Consider the following 19,490-nt stretch of genomic DNA (forward strand, 5'->3'; position numbering starts at 1 on the left):
AGCTCCAGGGGAACAAGCACTGGAAAGGTTATTGTGTGGGGCCACTGGAGAACATTATTACTACTTGTCTGGGGGCCACTATGGACATTATTAGATGTCTGAAAGGCACTATTATTTATCTAAGGACTGCTGGGGAGCACTGTAATGTGTTGGGTACTAGGGAACCATTTACTGTGAGTTAGGCAATTGGGGAGCATTATACTATGTGGGGGCCACTGAGGGAGCTGGTGATTGTAAAAAGGGGATTTTTTTTTCATGTGCTCTAGTAGAAAGTATAGGATCAGCATAGCTTTGAGGGTGCATTCAAATTTACAAGTGCAACAAATTTAGATTCCAGCTGCAAATTGAAAAACACATCAAAACTGCCATGATTTGTCTCTTGGTTAGGGTGCCCTGAAGATTTTTTTTTTAGTCTAAAAAGGTTGGTAAACACAGTGTTAGAGTATCAGATTGTGTGTACTCTGCTCTGGGGCATGTAAACTGTACATTCATTAAATCGGATTTCTTCACAATTTTGCTGATACCCAAGATATTTACAGAGTTGAGATAATGCAGCAGATATGGATGTGGCCTCCTGACAGCTCTCTGACTGTGGACCATGGACAAGATTTCTTCACTCATCTGTAATATAATACTCAATTGCTCTTTTCAGATAGAAGAACTCATAGAAAGCAGGATAACATGCAACCTGGGACATGTTTTATGTCACTAAAATGAATGATAAGATACTTATGTTATCAATTGGTACTGAATCAATGTAACACTTACAAAAATACATATTCTCTGTAGGTATAAAAGGTCAACAACATACATAACTATGGATAGAAATGCCCTGTTTACTTTGGTTACGCATTTGGTTTATACTGGTATTAGAGGTCCTTTTGTTATTTTTTACTCTCATCTTGTCTATTGTCGACCTGGCATATTTTAATGCATCTAAAGTGACTGTTCTTGTGACTATGTAGAGACCTTATTTTCACTACATGTATGAAAATGTGAAGAGGGACTTATCCTGCTCTCTGGATTCCTGTTACGTTGGAGGACGGCTTCAGGACTCTCAAGGAGCCACTTCTTAGTCACCAAGGAAAGTGAGATGCAAACAAGCGAAGGCAAACATTGAAGTGTTCTCTGCAAGATGCAGAAGTGTCCTAAAGTCAAGTGATGTTCATTATAAACTCTATATACACCTGGGCCAAGTATTGGGCTATCTACCTTCGAAGGAGACAGCTGTTCCCTGGGCTCATTATATCTGAAGTTTTATAAGCAAGGACTAAGTACTACTTCCTGTGACAGCAGCTCTAATATTTTGGACCACTATTAAAAGATTTAAGAAAAAAAAAACAAAAACACCTTAGGCCATCTTATGGATTGCAGAATTTGTTCAACTATTTCCAGATCCACATCTGCATCAGAAATCATCTTTTAGCAATCTTGATATCAAATGGGTATGGTGCAAGAGTCAGGCCAAACCGTCCCTCCAGCATTGGCTGAAATGTGTCACTGGCAAATGAAAAACTGAAAGCCTGCAATAGGTTGACAAACATCAGGAACAGCTCCATCTTGGCCAACTGTTCACCCATACAAACGCGTCGACCTAAAGAGACCAAAACAAACAAAAAATTATAATACACAAAGAATCTAATTTCTTAAGTATCTAACTATCTACAAATATGAACAGGAACTTTGAGCATTTAAGTGCAAACAGCATTGAATATCTGCTACAAATTCACACCGCGCTTGTGGAGTACTTAACGTAAAAAAAAAAAAATAATAATAAAAAAATATATAATAATATTTACACTGAATGTGAATGTGGCATTACATAGCATGTCTACACACAGGGCGTCTTTCAACAAGGCTCTTTGTACCCCTCAACTGAGATTAAAGAGATACTCCCACCTCTGGGACCCACACAGAGAGAATGGAGTGTCACGCTCTGTGGGAGTTATGAAAGTGGCACTTATAATTACCAATGCCAAATGGAATAAAAGCTTCTTTCTTCAGGATCTGTCCATGTTCATCCAAAAATCTGCTGGGATTGAAATCATTTGGTTTTTCCCACACTTTTGGATCTCTGTGTACTGCCCAAAGATTTGCCAATACCACACTCCCCTTAGGAATAGTATATCCTTGGAACACTGGAGAGAAAAAAAGAAAAAAAAAAGTCACATGGCAATCCATAGTATCTGCATCAAAATTCTTAGAAGGTCATAGAAAAGCACATAAAACTTGCTTGCATAGGTAGAGACCCCTAGGGAAAGCACTTAAAAATAGAATGTTACATCTATAGCAGCAGGTTTGAATGTGTACAAGTAATAGGCACAGACCTGCACTTCCTTAGAACCACCGATATGCAGAGGATGGACACCAATCCTATTACTTGGGGTCCATTCACACAGAGGAAAGTGGTGAGGAATTTGGTGTGGAATTTCAGCGCTGAAAAAAATCCTCCCATTGATTTCAATGTTTACCGTGCGTAAGACAGATTCTAATAGGCATCTGTACATGATTGTATGAATGGAACCCCATTATTGGATTGAGGCATTTCCTCCTAACTACATAAATGCAAAGATTACTCAATTTAAAGAAGTTAATTCTTTAAAGTGTACTTCCAATAAAAAAAAATAATGTAATGTTTGTTATTGTTTCCTTGTCCATCATATCAGGCCTCTTAACTCCTTCCCAATCTTCATTTCTGACAGCACCCGTATCTGTACCCAGTCTCAAAGAAAGGGGAGAGAGAGGAGAAGGTTGCTTCTGGCTACTGAGTTATTGCTTCATTTTGTATGGCGGTAGAGTATTATCTTACTAGAAAAAGCAGAGTTAAAAGAGCCATCCATGTGACAGTATAGCAGAGCTTATCAGCTGCAGTATGCTGATATCTTTTCCAGCAGCCACCTCCTCCTCCTCTCCATAGACTTCTAAAGTAAGTCTTTTTTTAATATTTAGTATTATAGAATTTCACATGCACTATTCATTTATGTAAAGTCATTTGGAAATAGGCAATAGCCTTACAATTCACTATAACTGCTCAGTCTTACTTGTGAAATTCTTAACAGAACAGTTAATGAATGACTAAATCAATAATATTGTTCATTAATCGTAATGGAGGTAAAATGTTCCATTAATCAGGATTCTGATTTGGGTCAAGGTCACCCAGTCCTAGTGGAAAGGGTCCAGTTAAAGGATCAGAATGGTTTCTGGAAAAACGTAGATTTTTAGACAGAGAGAATGAAGAAGAGTAGTCAGCCTTATCCAATACATACTCATTGTGTCAGGTACATTCAGAAGCCATACAGATATGTATACGGATGTTGAGGAGACCCACTATCAAAAATGTGTTAATTCCAAAGTGCAGAGTTCAGGAACTGAATCTACACTGGTGCTATGATGTATATTGCATGAAGAATTAGGTTTTTGGTAAATCTAAGTGAACAATGATGGACTTCGGTCACTTTCATGGTGTCTTTTTACGAGTTCTGATATTTTTTTTAAAGCAGTAACAGCTCTGTGCTATTCTCACTGTGAGGCAATGTTCAGGAGTGATAACTCAACAAAGGTTTACAAGAAAATATGCTGCAGAAAGTCTGGCTATTAGCTGGTTGGCAGTGATTTGCAGTTTGCTATGTTGTGACTCTATAGGTGGATGGGGCTAAAATACATATAGCTACCCACCAAAGTTTAGAGGTCAAAGACTGACATATAATATGAATTATAACATTGATTCCCACTAAAATCAATGGGGGCAGAACATGTGCAACTTTTAAGTGAATTTCTGTTTTATATATTTTTTTCACTGTGTGAACATACCTTTAGCAAGATACTGAGGAATAGGCGACTGCTTACCTGTACTTTCAGAAACCATGTGTGGTACTGAAAGGGGGACAACCACAGTCATTCTCTGCACCTCCATGATAGTGGCCTCAGTAAATGGCATCTGAATCTTGTCAGTCAGTGATGGAGGCCTCTCGCGTCCTATAACGGAGTCAATTTCAGCTTGGACTTTCTCTATGAAATAAGGAAAAGACCAGGTATAGTTTTGTTACAAATAAGCAGTATAGATTTAGCAAAAAGTTCAGAGATCGTAATGTTCTCCATTAACTTTTACTGGATTACAATAAGCCACTGTAAGTTACATTAGAGTGACCATATACTGAATGGCCGATTTATCAAACACAACCATCTAAGGGCTAGTTCACACGTGAGTATAAGGGGAGGTTTTTGACAGCGGTTTTTGCGTCCAAAACCTCCCCTTATAATGGTGGTCTATGGAGACCGCCGGGCTTCTGTTCTCCGCTAGCGGCGAGCTGCTGCTAGCGGAGAAAAGAAAGGACATGTCCTTTCTTCAGGCGGAAGCCGCGCAGTCTCAGCCGCGCGGCTTCCGCCCCCGGCAGCTCCCTCCTATGTCGGCTCATTCATTTGAGCCGACAGCAGAGGGTTAAGCCGCGACAGCGATGGTCGCGGCGGGCGGGTTTTTGACAAGAGAGAGACGCGGCTCGCCGCGTCTCTCTCTGTGTCAAAACCCGCGCGGGCAGTTCACGTGTGAACTAGCCCTTATAGTATAGTGTGATGGACTTCCTTTGGCCTTCAGAACCACAGCAATTCTTTGTAGCATACGTAAGTGCCATTCACAGAAATCAGAGGGCTGTGAAAGAGAAAATATTCCTCCAAATACCCTTACCCCATCTCCAGCAGCCTGAACTGTTAGGGTAAGTTCACCTGCAGTTTTTGGTCAGGATTTTGTGGCCGTATCTGCCTCAAAATCCTGACCAAAAAGATGGTTCCCATTGAAATCAATGGGAGCCGGTCAGGTCTTTTTTCCGGGCGCCGTTTGTTCCAGCTCCCAGAAAAAAGAAGCGAGATGCTCATTCTTCAGGCAGACTTACCTCGCGACATCTGCCTGAAGACGCTCCCTCCTCCCGACTAGGCCCATTCATTGGGCCTAATCCGGAGCAGTGTGCGCAGCTGTAGGCTGGTGCACTGCACCGGCATCCAGGTACAGCTACCCGTATTTTGGACCAGAACCTGAGGCAGCCTCTGCCTCAGGTTACGGTCCAAAAAACCCTGTGTAAACTTACCCTTACTTTCAGACAGGAAGGCTTCATCAATTCATTGTTGTAAAGAAATCTGGATTTCGTTAATTAGGCAATGTTTTTCCACTTGGCAATTCATTTCTTAGATCACGTTGGCACTCACACTGGTTGTCTGGTATTTTACCTATATTTATTTGTGCTGAGCAATAATACAATACAATGTGCATTCACACCAGCAAGGGCTGTGGAGTCTGTAGGCCAAACCCAACTCAGAATCCCGCTCAGACTCCTGTATAACTGGCTGACAGCTATGGTCAGTCCAAAGCGGTAAAGGGATGGAAGAATTTTAATATGAATTAAATACTCCACATCTAGAAATAATCTACTGACGCCACATCCATGATCACCAGTATAGTCTCCCACTACAATATACTTTTTGCTTGACTGCGCACTGCCTGTACATCAGAGCAATTCTTGACATCCTCCTCTGACCCCTTTTGTTACCATTCACAGGTAACTGAAGTCACTGTGCATGTGCATAGCGCGGCTGCAGGATTTCAATATGATCTTTTATAGTTCTCATTTTAGAGCATTACTAGATTTGTGATACTTTGCTCTCTCCAGAATACAAATTGGATTACGTGTCCCATGTTATCAGTTTCCTGACCTAGCCCTAAGGTTACTCATTAGGCAGCTACACTAAGGGTGTCACAAAAATGACATTTAAAAGGGCAGCAGCCTGTGTACTTTGTGCCCATATAAACGGTTCAAGTATATTACTAATTATCAGCTGGCACTGCCGTTATCGGGCAACAGATTTTAATTAACTGGTAAATCCCGGTTATAAAAGAAATATGATTATTCAACTGTTCTTATTGACTAGTCCATCTGTGGTTAATGTAACCTCTATCTTGGCAGAAATAGGAATCTGAAATTTACACTTCGGACCACCCAAGACTGTTTGACCTACCACACCAAACTGAGTGGGGGCTGGGCTTTATTATGTTCATCTCCTATCTGCGTTTACCATTTCTGGGCTGTACCTAATCTATTAAATAAAAAAAGTGCACGCCCAGAAAACAGGTTACACTGGGTTCACTCCAGCGTCCGGTCTCAGGTTTGAAAAATGCCTGCAGGTTTCCGTCTCCTGTCCAGTTTCAGGCAGGAAACCTGAAAGCAGAGCCCTCGGGTGCAGATGTGAACGAGCCCTGAATGCAACCAAATAAGCGTAACATGAAGTCTCCCCACTGAGTTAGGTGTGATGGGTGGGCCAAAATACAAGATTCCCAGATTCTTATGTATTCTGTTCAATATACCAAAGACCGTGTCTTTGTAATTAAGTGATTAATAACACTTACCTTGAACATCAGGATGATGGCACATATACAAAAGAGACCAAAGTAGTGTGTTTGTAGTTGTATCAGTTCCTGCAATGAAGAGATCACCGATGATATAGAACAAGTACTCGGTGTTGAAGCTACTCTCCAGCTGCATTTTTTTCTCCTCATCTATATGAAGCAAGTACATGTCAATAAAATCTCTGGGGTTCTCTGGATCTAGGGAAAGCTTATGCTCCTCTATGATCCTTTTCAGAAAGGCTGTGATGTCTATAACAATTTGCCTTAACTCTTTGAATGGTCCAAAGGGAAGATAGTACATCCAAGAGCATACGTTAGACAGGATGGCTTCACTGTTGACGCTGATTTCCAGTCCGCGGGACATCATACTCAGCATGGCCTTGAATTCCTTATCCTCATAGTCAAAACGTTTCCCAAAACTTATGGAGCAAATGACATTGGAAACTGCATTATTGATGATCTGAAAGGGGCTAAAGCCTTTGTCACCAAACTTCATCATTTCGGCCTTCACGTATTTAAACTCTTCAATAATTCTGGGCTCCAAGCTCAACTTTCCAAGGCCAAAGTGCCTCAGAGTGGAATGGGAAAACCGTCTCTGCTGTCTCCATACAGGACCATATTTTGCAAAAACGATACCTAAAACAGATGGAATACAGTAAGTTGTTTCTGCACTAAATCTACAGTACATCAATGCAGGGTTTGTGAATAGCAAAATTCATATAGACCACTGACAGACCAGGAGATCAAACTATCAATGTAAGTCGATGAAAGCCTCAAATTGATTCCCATAGACCTGCACTGAGTTGAACAGGAGCAATGTATGTGCTCCAGAGGAGAGCACAAAACTTCACAATACTGCTGTTAGGGAATTATTAAGTAACATTACATTATACAGAGGCTCACTTTCTCACTTGTAAAGGGAGAACATTATAGTACTGGAGAACTTCCATTTTCCTCAATTCACGAGTGGGCTTTTTTTTTCCCCTGGGGGAGGGGGGTTACTTAGGACTTTATTTTTTTTCCTCTCTCTCTCTCTCTTTACACACACACACACACACACACACACACACACACACACACACACACACATCTCGTTTTTGCTACTCCTGCACTACCTGTAGACAAACCCCCTGATGCTAATAGTTTATTTTACAGATAATTGTTTTCTTTACAGCAATGCATCAACAATAACAAAGTAAAACAAAAATCAACTTTACATACAGTCTTAAAGGGGTATTCCCATGTCCCTTGCTCACCAGTCTTTGCTGCTGCAAATACTTCTTTCTTCCTGGTTTCGACGTCAATTGGTGGGCGGGGTTTCATATGCAAAGCCATACTGTCCAACTACCTCCAGTTTAGCTTCGCCCCTAAATTAGCATGTAGCTCCGCCCACCACATAGCATGATCATATGGGATGACTGAAGGGCCTGTGATGTCATCAAAGGTCCTATGACACTTGGATTTAGCTTGTTCTATATAGAGTTAAATCCTAGTGAGCAGAGGGACCAGGTCCTTTAGCCCTCTAGGATTTAGTTTAGACTGTTTTATAAAAGAAAGCAGCACTCATTTCCCCCCTCCTTTATCTGAGAGCAGGGAGCTAGGTCACATGTGTGGTGCAGACACAGGAATAGCTACAGACATAGGCTCGCTCCCGTGCACTTAGCCCCTCCTCCCTCCCCCCTGAGAGCAGGCAGCTACATCACTTGGGAAATGAGCAGATAATCCCAAGGGCCATAGAAACGCAGTGTCAACAATGAAGTGAATAAATTAAGATAGTGGACAAACAAAGCAGTTTTGCTGAAGCAGTGTATTTAGGAAAAGTCTTAAAGAGGACCTTTCATCAGATCGGCACATGCAGTTTTATATACTGCTGGAAGGCTGACAGTGCGCTGAACTCAGCGCACTATCGGCTTTCCCGATCTGTGCCCGGTGTAAAGCGCTATCAGTCCCGGTACCGTAGCGCTTTAGTGTCAGAAGGGCGTTTCTGACAGTTAGCCAGGGACGCCCTTCTGCCCAGCAGCGCCTATCGCGCTGTGCTCTAAGACTGGGGAGGAACTCCCCCCTCCCGCTCCTGATAATACTCGTCTATGGACGAGCTGTGTGAGCAGAGGAAGCTCACACAGTACAGTGCGATAGGCGCTGCTGGGCAGAAGGGCGTCCCTGGCTAACTGTCAGAAACGCCCTTCTGACACTAAAGCGCTACGGTACCGGAACCGATAGTGCTTTACACCGGGCACAGATCAGGAAAGCTGATAGTGCGCTGAATTCAGTGCACTGTCAGCTTTCCAGCAGTATATAAAACTGCCTGTGCCCGATCTGATGAAAGGTCCTCTTTAAATCCACATTAACAAGCAGTATAGATAGGATCCTTGTTATGGGACAACCCCTTTAATTAAGAAATTGTATTCCCCCCCCCCATTTAGTGTACAATTCCTATGCAGACCTATATGTTTTTAAGGTTATAGACTGAAAGCTCTGTATAATCCAACTCTGCAGTCACACTCCCAATTTCTACCCGTTTCCTATTGGTTTGTATTCTACATGTGAAGTTTTTCATTAAAAAATAAGTTGTGAACTTGTGTACTATGCTAAAGATGTTGTGTGATCACAGACAAAACACCTTACTCTATGTAGTACAGCTGCCATCCTTAAAGGGTTACTAAACTTTTGGACAACTTTTGATTTTCTGTCAGAATTTGTGTCATTAATAAAAGACACGGTGGAACGCCTAAGCCGAGCCATCTTCTATGTTTCTCCCATTGGCCATCACTGATGGGTGGGATTTTGGCTGTGTATGTGGGTGCACAGCAGACATCTCGCTATGTGTGACACCGTAAGTATTAAATATCTTTGCAGCGCCACCATAGGGGAATTTAAAAATTACAGTGTCCACTTGAATTAATGGCTTGTCTGTACAATTCAAAACAGGACAGGTTCAGGCCAATGAAACAATGATGACCAAACCTTATGAGACAGACAGACCACTTCAACAACTAACTTAATTTTAGTACTAAGTTAATAAGAGGGAAGCTAGACAATAGGAAAAAACTAATGAATTAATGCAACTCAATTTCAAAAGTTTATTATATTTACACACAACAATTGAAGACATTTCCCACTGTATGGCCCATTCAAAACAACCCCATTCAGATAAATGAAAAAGATTTTCAGTTGCAGAAATGTCTGCAACAAATATGTCATCTGTGAATATACCCTTAAAATAACACAGTTTCACAAGGATGTCACCTCTCCCCACGTTTGTTTTAGTAAACAATGGTAGTATTCATGTGATAACTATTCTGGATTATTTTTTCTTATTACTTTGTTATTCCTCCTAAATATTAATATATTAATAGATGGCTTGGCATTACCATTGGAGGTTAAAGTGGTTGTTCAGAATTAAAAAATAAAAAAAAATAATTCATGTAACAGGGGAAGTCTAGAAAATAAGTACTTACCTCGATCCCCCCTTCCATTCCTGTAATGGGCCAGCCTCAGCTATGCTGCTCTATTTGTATATGGAAATGCTATAGTGGTGACGTGATGCCAAGGGAAACTCTGAACTCATTCATTACTTTGTGTATAGAGTGGTGGTGGTGACGGCTGGCATAGGGACAGATACAGACAGGTATCAATGCATTTTTGATCCTGGGCAACCCCTTTAAGTCCCAACATAGTCTGACACTATCCAATCAGCACCAAAATGCTAGATTATGCAGGATACAATAAAGGCATGGATTTAGCCAAATCCCATCCTAAATCTGCCTTCCTTTATTTCCAAGCACCCTGCTTGTTCTTCCTGCGGATTCCATGGCCGATTCAGCTGCAGAATCCGCAACACAAGCCGATTAGCCCCATTGTCTGAGGGGGATCAGTCAGCAAACCCGGAATGGAAAGTGGAGGGGAATCTGATGTGGCCTTAAACTCCTCTTCACTTTCTAACATGTAAACTTGTCAATTTGATGATACATTTTTCAGGAGGAATAACAGAAGAACAGCACATTGATGAGCTATAAGAAAAATTGCTCCAAAAAGTTATTTTATAAGGAATACAAGTATTTACTACACCAGACACTTCAGGATAAATGACATGTCCTCTAGACCAGACCTAGGCAATGTGCGGCCCGCAGGCCACATCCGGCTCACATAGCTAGTGGAAGGTTTTTGAAGGACCTGTGATGATGTCATCACAGCCTATCACCAGGATAGGCTATGACTCGTTAGTAGGCGGAGCCACACGGGACTGTGTGCTTGCTGCAAGCTGCCGGCAATGGAGGCTGCTGGATGATAAAAAGAGAAGAGACAACATGTGTGAGCAAGAGGGGGGAACCAGGGGCAGATGTAGGGGTGCAGTTAAACTTAATGCACATGTAGGGGGGGCATTAAACTAGTGGGCAGATGGAGGAGGATATTAAACCATGGAGGGTAGCTGGAGGGGACATGTCTGCCTCTAGTTGCCCCCAGTTTAATGTCCCCTCTAGTTTCTGCTGGTTTATACTGGGGCACCAGGAGAGGGACTAAATACTGTTGGACATTTGGAGGGAGACGTTATAATGTGGGGGTGTATAATGTACGGGTGACTGTAGGATGATTTTACTTTGTGGGGCACATGGAAAAATGATTGAGAATGGGTGGAGTCAGCAGAGAAGTGGGTGGAGCTAAATTTGCCACGACGCACATGGCCCTCTAGAACCGTTACAATTTCTCATGTAGCCCCATGGGAAAATTAATTGCCCGCTCCTGCTCTAGACCCTTCTGCTCTTCATTCATTTTCTATTTTCAGTTACTGAACCTTTAAATGGAGGAGGACAGTTCAGCTCCGGAGGGCAAACTGCACGAAAAACAAGAATGTTATCATATCCGCTCTCTCTGACATCTAATCTACTAGATAAAAAAAGCTCTTCCAATACAACTATTTCATTTGGTGCTATTCCAGAAGCCTGAACTTTGCCAGGTAGTCCCTGAGAAAAACAACAGAGAGTATACAAGAGGTGCAACAGGTTTAGATGTAGAACAAAACAAATCTTGGGACTGCGCACATTAGACACCTAAACTGCTGCAGCACTTTATAAAAAAGCATGATATTCTAGATACTAGATAGACTACATATACCAAGTTTCGCCAAAGATGTGCCACATTTAAGTCAGTTTACAGTTGTAACCGGAATTGTAAACCTAGGTCATTGTGGGTTTATCACAGCTTTTCTCTCCCTTTTTCCTCTTTGGAGTTGCAGCATGATCTGGGTCTAGCCATTAAAGGGGCTCTATCATTGCCAAAATGAGATAATGATATGCTGAGTATACCGAGTTCCATACTAAGCATATGCCATTCTACAGTGAGCTACAAGAAAAAAGGCGCACGGGCATGTGCAGTAGCGCTCAGAATGGAGAATTACTGCGCATGCCTGGGATTTGAAAGCGCAGGAGCGAGACTGGATGGAGGCGGTTACAGCAAGTAAGGAGGCGGGCATAACACAGCATAAGCAATGGAGGGTGTGTGAAAGAGGTATGACGCAGGGCGGTGCTCGCTGGTCCTGGGGAATGCCCAGGGTGCTCGGTGAGCATCATTAGCATATAAGTTTTACCGACATTTAAGAAAAACAGGGGGGGGGGGTGTCTTTTGAAAAACTAGTGGCAGCACCTGAATAGCCTTTTTAAAAGCCATTCAGGCATATTAGGATCTCAAAACACATTTTGGCAATGATAAAGCAGGAGTTTCCTATCTCTTGGTTTTACTTTTTTCTGTCTTCACTCCCCTTCAGTGGCCGGGCCTAGTCTGTGTGAGGTGCTGCTCAGGCCACAAATGTGGTTTTACATACTGATATCATAGAAGCACTGATCAAGCACTGTGTTAGCCCATATCAGGGCTAAACAGCTAAGTGTACTCTGCAGAGCTGACAGAAGGCGCCTTTAGCTGTCAATTACAGTGGATGGACTGACATCACTGCAGCTAGTTAGAAAAGGTGAAATCTAGGCATTGAGCTGTAAACTCTGAGCAGTATCTGACAAACAGAGCAAGATAGATAAAGCAATGTATTGGGTAACTGATTCTAGAAATGGAAATAACCCTTTAAAAAAGGAATGCAAATGCAATACTAGGATTTTCATAAAGCAGCACATAATGCTCTTCAGCTGAATTGTGACAGACGTATAGTAACAAAGATATCATAGATCACTTTTGGTACACTATCTAAGTAGGTTCAGTATCTTGGCGCAGCAGAAACGGCTTACCATGAACTTTGCTTCATAAACAAGCAGCTGCTGCTCTCCAAAATAAAAGCCATCAACACGTTCCAAGTCTTGTGATGTACGGACAGAGCACCTGCTGGATATTCTACCTCCCAAAAGCATTATAAAAAGAACACTATCCCAAATTTCTAACAATATTTTGTAGTACCAGATTACTGGTAAGCCATTAGTAACTTTAACACTTACCAACATAATGCAACCTTACGTATTGATACTGAACCCATCAAAGTCTACTTGCAGTGCAATCTGCAGGCAGCATGTTATAGAAGAGGAAGAGCTGAACACATTAGTATAGTGTTTTATGGGAAAAGTTCTCATTTACTAGTTTATATCTCTGCTCTTTCTATGCTCAGTAGTCCAGTGGGTGGTCCTGCTGAGCAAATGACAGCCATGTATGCACACTGGTACAGGAAAAGATGTAGGACCACCCACTGGACTACTAAAATCAGAATACGGAGAGACTGAAATGAATAATTTACATGTTGTAATCTCTTCTCTATCTTTTTTTCATGAACTATATATCAATCTGTATAGGTCATCCTGGTTTATAACATGCTGCCTGCAGATTGCACTGTAAGGGGGCGTTCACACTACCGTCGGTGTCCGACAGCTAGTGTCTGCGCAAAATCTTGTGTGGACATTAGCAGCAGACACTAGCTGTGTCCGTGACATTTTGCATTGATTTAAATGGACATTGGGTGCGTTCTTTTACTGTCCATGCCTGTCCTTAACTGTCCGTTCCCAAAGATGTCCGACTTTTCAAGCAGACAGCAAAACCCGACATGTAGGTTTTTGCTGTCCGCTTGAAAAAGTCAGACATCTTTGGGAACGGACAGTTAAGGACACCCACGGACAGTAAAAGAACGCACCCGATCTCCATTTAAATCAATGCAAAATGTCAAGGACACAGCTAGTGTCCGATGCTAATGTCCGCACAAGATTTTGCACAGACATTAGCAGCGGTCACTAGCTGTCGGCCACCGACGGTAGTGTGAACGCTCCCTAAGGTGACAGGTTTCCATGAAGCCTTAAAGACAGAAATATTTACACTCTTGTGCCAGTTCCTGAGGCTCTTCTTCAGTCGGTTTGGTTTGTCTACAGCAGCGGTTCTCAACCTGTGGGTCGCGACCCCGGCGGGGGTCGAACAACCAAAACACAGGGGTCGCCTAAAGCATACCTCCCAACCGTCCCGGTCGATGGGAGGTATGTCCCGGTTTCAACTGATCGGCGCCCGGAGGACGCCGATGAGTTGAACACACAGGCGATTAAAGCAGGAGCTGTCACAGCCAGCTCCTGCTTTAATGCTGTGCTGCGGCTTCTGTATGTGTAGCCGCGATGGGATGACGTCACATCACATCTACAACTATATGAGTAAGCGAGACTGCGTAGAGAGCGGCAGGGAAGCGTTGGAAGGTGAGTATAAGAGGTTTTTTTTGTTTTAAACATTAAGGTGGAACATAATGAAGGGGCAGATGAAGGGGGGGGAACGGCATGACACTGGGGGCAGAGATGGAGGGACATGAAGCTGGGGGGGGACATGAAACTGGGGGCAGAGATGGGGGAGCATGAAACTGGGGAACAGATGGAACATGAAACTGGGGGAACAGATGGGGGGGACATGAAACTGTGGGCAGATGAAGGGGGGGGTACGGCATGACACTGGAGGCAGAGATGGGGGACATGAAACTGGGGGCAGAGATGGAGGGGGGACATGAAACTGGGGGCAGATGAAGGGGTTATATGAAACTGGGGGAGAAATGGCGAGGGGACATATAATGTACGGGTGACTGTAGGAGGATTATACTGTGTGGGAGCACATGAAAAATTAATGAGAATGGGCATATTTTGTCCCTCTTTCTAATCTTCAAAAGTTGGGAGGAATGCCTAAAGCCATCAGAAAATACACATTTCCAATGGCTTTAGCCACTGAGAAGCCACACTACTGTCTGCAGCAGCGCCATTCAGCTGGAACGCACGCCGTTATGGGATCCCCTCTCTCACAGTACAGCGCTGACCGTGTAGAGCTACAGTACCGGCACTGCTAGCTCTTCACCAGGGGCACAGATTATGAAAGCCGCCAGTGCGCTGAATTCAGCGCACTGTCGGCTTTCTAGCTGTATATAAAACCACGTGCCCCAAGTGATGAAAAGTCCTCTTTAGGGTCCTGTGGTTAACTAGATGAGCTAGTATTGGATTTTACTGATATTTATTATTGGATTGACCTCCCTTTCTGCTCAGTCTGTACCTTATAATTTGTATTGTTTACCTTGCGGCATTTTCCTTATTATTTATTTGATGAATTCTACATTATACTGGTGTTTGGTTATATTTATATGAATTTGTGATGTCTCTCCAATTGTGTTGTGATTTTTCTGTCCTTTTAGACCTTATCTGGTCATTATTCCATGTGGTATTTTTCCTTTTTCTATTTCCCTTGTCCATTTCTATTCTAGGTTTTTATTTATTGATGTATTTAATAGACATGAATTTTTTTTTTACACTTTTGTGGGCATAATTTTTTGTACTGTTGTTATAGTGATATATACGATCCACACAGCATATGCAGTAATTATAATATTGTCACTGTTTGTTGGATGGAGGGTCATGTAACATGACATGTCCATTAGTGACCACTGAATAACACTACACCAGCACGGTGCATGAGCTGGCCGATGTACAGTCACTGATAGACATGTGAGGTAACATGTTCCTCCATCAGCAGCTATGTCCCAGACAGTACCATACAGTCAGTCAAAAAGCTGTAATAAACAAGGTGAAGACAATAATAACATTATATTAAAGAGTGAGTTTTAGTGCCATTTCCAGTATGTTTTGGTAAATAATGAAAAAATTACCCACACCTTTAGGCTAAGGAAACGCAATGTGGTGCCTTATCCCCACGCAACAAAAGGAATGGGAAATATATAAGAAGTTCTTATACTTTTCCCTTCTGATTAATCCCCTCCTGGCTTGGCTTAAAAACTCCAGCAAGATCTGCAACAAAAAAAGATGCGTTTACGTAACGTGGGGCCTCAGTCTTACGCAGAACTGAAAAATCTGGATCATAGTGGGCCACAACGAAAAAGTGCTGTGGGGAAAACTGTGGCAGAAACGCATTGTAGCTTTCTCCATAGTGCATTTTACAGAAAGTCCACAGAGGTTTCCTCGGCAGACTTTCTGCTTCCATTATGCCTATAGGGACACTGCTAGCATTTCTGTAGGTATAATTGATATGCTGCGATTTCCAGAACTGCTGCATTTTTGGAAATCACAATTTCTGCTGAAGATATTTTTCTATAATGTTTGGATGGGATGCTCTAGAATCCCATCCTCCTCGCAGTGACTGCAAAAGACTGTGGCTTTAGCCGCAGTGTTTCAGCTGTGGCCAAACCGTGGCAGTTACACCACGTGGGTTCCCGGCCTAAAAAAGTTTTGTCTTTATAAAAGTTGCAGTCAAAAACACACCAGCAGGAAAGACTGAAGTGGCAGCATTAGTACGACTGCAACTGTGGGAAAAAAAAAAGCATTTACCAAATAAAATAATCTTTTTCTTTATTAGCTCATAAAATTTCTTCACCTTGAGAAATTGTCCCACTCAGAAAACACATTAAGGCCAGGGCCCCTGGGGCCAGATACGCAGCAGGAAAAATCGCGGTGTTTTACAGTACTTGCAAAGCGGATGGGATTCATGCAAATCCCATCCCCACTTTGCGGGGGAAAAAAACGTAGCGCGGATACGCTGCAATTTTCAAAACCGTTGCAGTTTTGAAGATCGCAGCATTTCAATTATATCTACGGAAACGCCGGCAACTTCCCCGTAGATGTAATTGTAACAGAAAGTTTGCGGAGGAAAACGCTGAACTTTCTGTTCAAAGCGCTGCAGGAATCACGATGCATTCATGCCGCGGTTGTTCCCACAGCGCTTTAGCGCTGCGTTTCTGGCCTGTGGGGCCTTGGCCTTGAAGGGGTATTCCCAAGTACATAGTTATTTTTTAATGTAGATTGTGAGCCCCACATAGAGCTTACAATGTACATTTTTCCCTATCAGTATGTCTTTTTTGGAATATGGGATGGAAATCCATGCAAACACGGGGAGAACATACAAACTCCTTGCAGATGGTTTTATACCCTTGGCGGGATTTGAACACCAGGACTCCAGTGCTGCAAGGCTGCAGTGCTAACCACTGAGCCACCGTGTGGCCCCCATAGTTATTTTTAAATTGTAGATAATTAAAAGTTAAACATTTTTGCAAATATAAGTAATTAGATTTTCTGTAAATGTCTTGTGGTCACAGTCTGTTGTCTTGATCGGTTGCCAGTGGATACGACCATAAATGCAGGAACTTTCTAAGGTCAGAAAATCCACCATGATTTCCTTATTCTGGCCCGGATATCTTCTCATACATGTAGTATCCCTGCCTGATAACCCGGCTACAATAAGAAAATCATAGCTGGTTCCTGACAAGTCCCAGACCATAGAAAGTTTCTGCATTTGTGGTCGTATCCATTGGCAACCGATCAAGATAACAGACTGTCACCAGTAAGAAAGTTAGAGATAGTCTTTAAAAAAAACTTTGCAGAATTTTTAATTACTTATATTTGCAAAAATGTTTAACTTTTAATTATCTACAAATGTACATGGGAATACCCCTTTAAGGCTAGGTTCCGCCGGGCACAAACAGAGCCCAAAAGGTCCCATTGACTATAATGTGGTCCATTTATTTTGAACTGAAGTCAACAGACAAAGAAGTTTTTAAGACTTTTTTGTTTGGTGATTTCTGATGTATGTGCACTGGGTGAGCCCAGTGTAATTTATGTATACTCTTATTTTAGAAGTTTTCGGGGGCTCCTTATCAAGGTTCTCAATGATGACCACCTTAGATCAGGAAAAAACAAAAATGCAGAAACTAAAGACGTCCTGGTCCTTAAGGGGTTAAAACTGCTGTTAATCTCGCCAGTCTTCATAGCCCTAGAGCAGGGGTAGGGAACTTACGGCTCTCCAGCTGTTGCAAAACTACAACTCCCAGCATGCATACTGGCTCTGCTGTTCTTGGAACTCCCATGGAAGTGAATGGAGCATGATGGGAGTTGTAGTTTCACAGAAGCTGGAGAGCTGAAGGTTCCCTACCCCTGCCCTAGAGGGTGCTTACACTTACTTTCTCCAGGAGGTAGCTAAGATTGCGGAGTTTACAAAAAAATAAAAAAAATCTAGATTTTACTTTTTTCTTAGAACTAGGTTTTACATAAAACAAATGAAATTTCAAGATTTCTACGCCAGAAAGCAGGCATACAAGACATAAATCTGCAATAACAGTTACAAAAACAAGACTAAAAACAGCATCAAAACTGCATTTAGTTTTCTACAATGCGATTGTAACTGAACCCAAATGCACTGTTGCTGAATCCTAAAAAAGGAATATCCCTTTAAGCTGTCAATGAGAACACTCATGAATCTGTCCTTAATCCAAAAGCACCAAGAATCTGTAATAGCCCTGAAGTCCTTGGCGCTGTAATAAGGGCCCGTTCACACGGGCACAAAGGGGGTGGATTACGTCATAATCTGCCCCCTCACAATGGTGGTCTATGGAGACCGCTAGCGGAAAAAAGAATTAACATGACCTTTTTGAGGCGGATTCCGCCTCAGGAAGGCAATAGAAGTGAATGGGAGGCAGAAAAACTGCGACACGTTTTTTTCTGTCTATTCACTTTCAGGGAGGGGAAAACCACCTGGCATTTTCTGAAGCCAAAAACGTCTCATGGTCCAAAAACCGCTTCCTAAGTAGGAACGTGTGAACTTAGCCTAAGTGGTTTTATAGCCACAACCATGGAGAAGATCTAGTAAATAACTGTGCCTGCACCCCCTCCTCCCATGTACCTTTCCTCTTGGTGATGATGGTGACCAGGGGCACGCTGGGCCGGTCAGAGAACACCTCCGAGTGGTTCACCATGGCATCTTTCACAGTGTCAAAGTCATTGAGGATAACGATGAGGCGGCTGCCAATGTATATGCCATAGATCTTGCCATAGATTTTGGACATATTACTGAGGACGATGTGAGGGAACAGGAAGGCCCCCCTCCTGGTGGCTCCAGCCGGGGCCCTACTCAGTTTATTAACGTCTATACCGAACTGCAGCAGCTGGAACAACCACCCCGGAACCAGCATGAAGCCAAAGTTGCCTACAAAGGGCAGTGGAGTAGGACCAGGCGGGGAGTTGCTGGTGATGATCTGGTAATAGGCCCATAGAGAGCTCAGCAGCCAGTACAGCCCCAGGAACAGAAAGGTGTAGAGCAGAAGGGCCCGCAAGGACACATCCTCCGTGACCAGCAGCCAGGAGTCCATGTACTCCCTCCATGCAGCGCTCACCATCATCCCGCAGTACTAGCTGTGCCAATGGCTGCTGTCACTGGCCTCGTCTCACTTATATAGACCAGCTCCAGGCGATTGTTGCCAAACAAGACGACTTCCGCTGATTGGCTGGAGACGTCCTCAGGCCCCTCCTCCCTTTAACTACTCACTGACCTGCTGTTACACACACTGCAGATATGTGATCTGTGCGATATAGCCTGTCATGTGCCAAGTACACACACCAGCTCGCAGGCAGATGCACGTGTGTGATAATGGCCTGCTACATCCTGCACATTGCACGGACGGGGAGTGACCTGCACGGGAATTCACCTCAGCCAGTGCAGAGGTTGTATCGCCTGCCTGCCTCCATGTACACACAGAGCTCCCAAGTGTCCCGAATATCAGACTGCTGTCCCGGACGGCTTACTGCATGTCCTGCTATGCCCCTGATGCATGTCGTCATGAATAAACTTTATTAGTTCACCATCCGGCTGTTATCCCTTG

The 19,490-nt window shown here is 43.0% G+C and overlaps 1 protein-coding gene across 1 annotated transcript; it reads right to left on the reverse strand.

The window, feature by feature from the left end:
* Positions 1-697: 697 nt before the first annotated feature.
* On the reverse strand, positions 698-19,182 carry CYP2U1 (cytochrome P450 family 2 subfamily U member 1). Its single transcript, XM_075287155.1, has 5 exons — positions 18,515-19,182; positions 6,392-7,027; positions 3,847-4,008; positions 1,971-2,138; positions 698-1,594 (listed from the first exon to the last, which is right to left on the reverse strand). Exons 1-5 carry the CDS (start codon positions 19,008-19,010, stop codon positions 1,416-1,418), a joined length of 1,641 nt encoding a protein of 546 aa, XP_075143256.1. The 5' UTR covers positions 19,011-19,182; the 3' UTR covers positions 698-1,415.
* Positions 19,183-19,490: the final 308 nt, after the last annotated feature.

Source organism: Leptodactylus fuscus, chromosome 1, assembly GCF_031893055.1.
Source record: "Leptodactylus fuscus isolate aLepFus1 chromosome 1, aLepFus1.hap2, whole genome shotgun sequence".
Taxonomy (NCBI): domain Eukaryota; kingdom Metazoa; phylum Chordata; class Amphibia; order Anura; family Leptodactylidae; genus Leptodactylus; species Leptodactylus fuscus.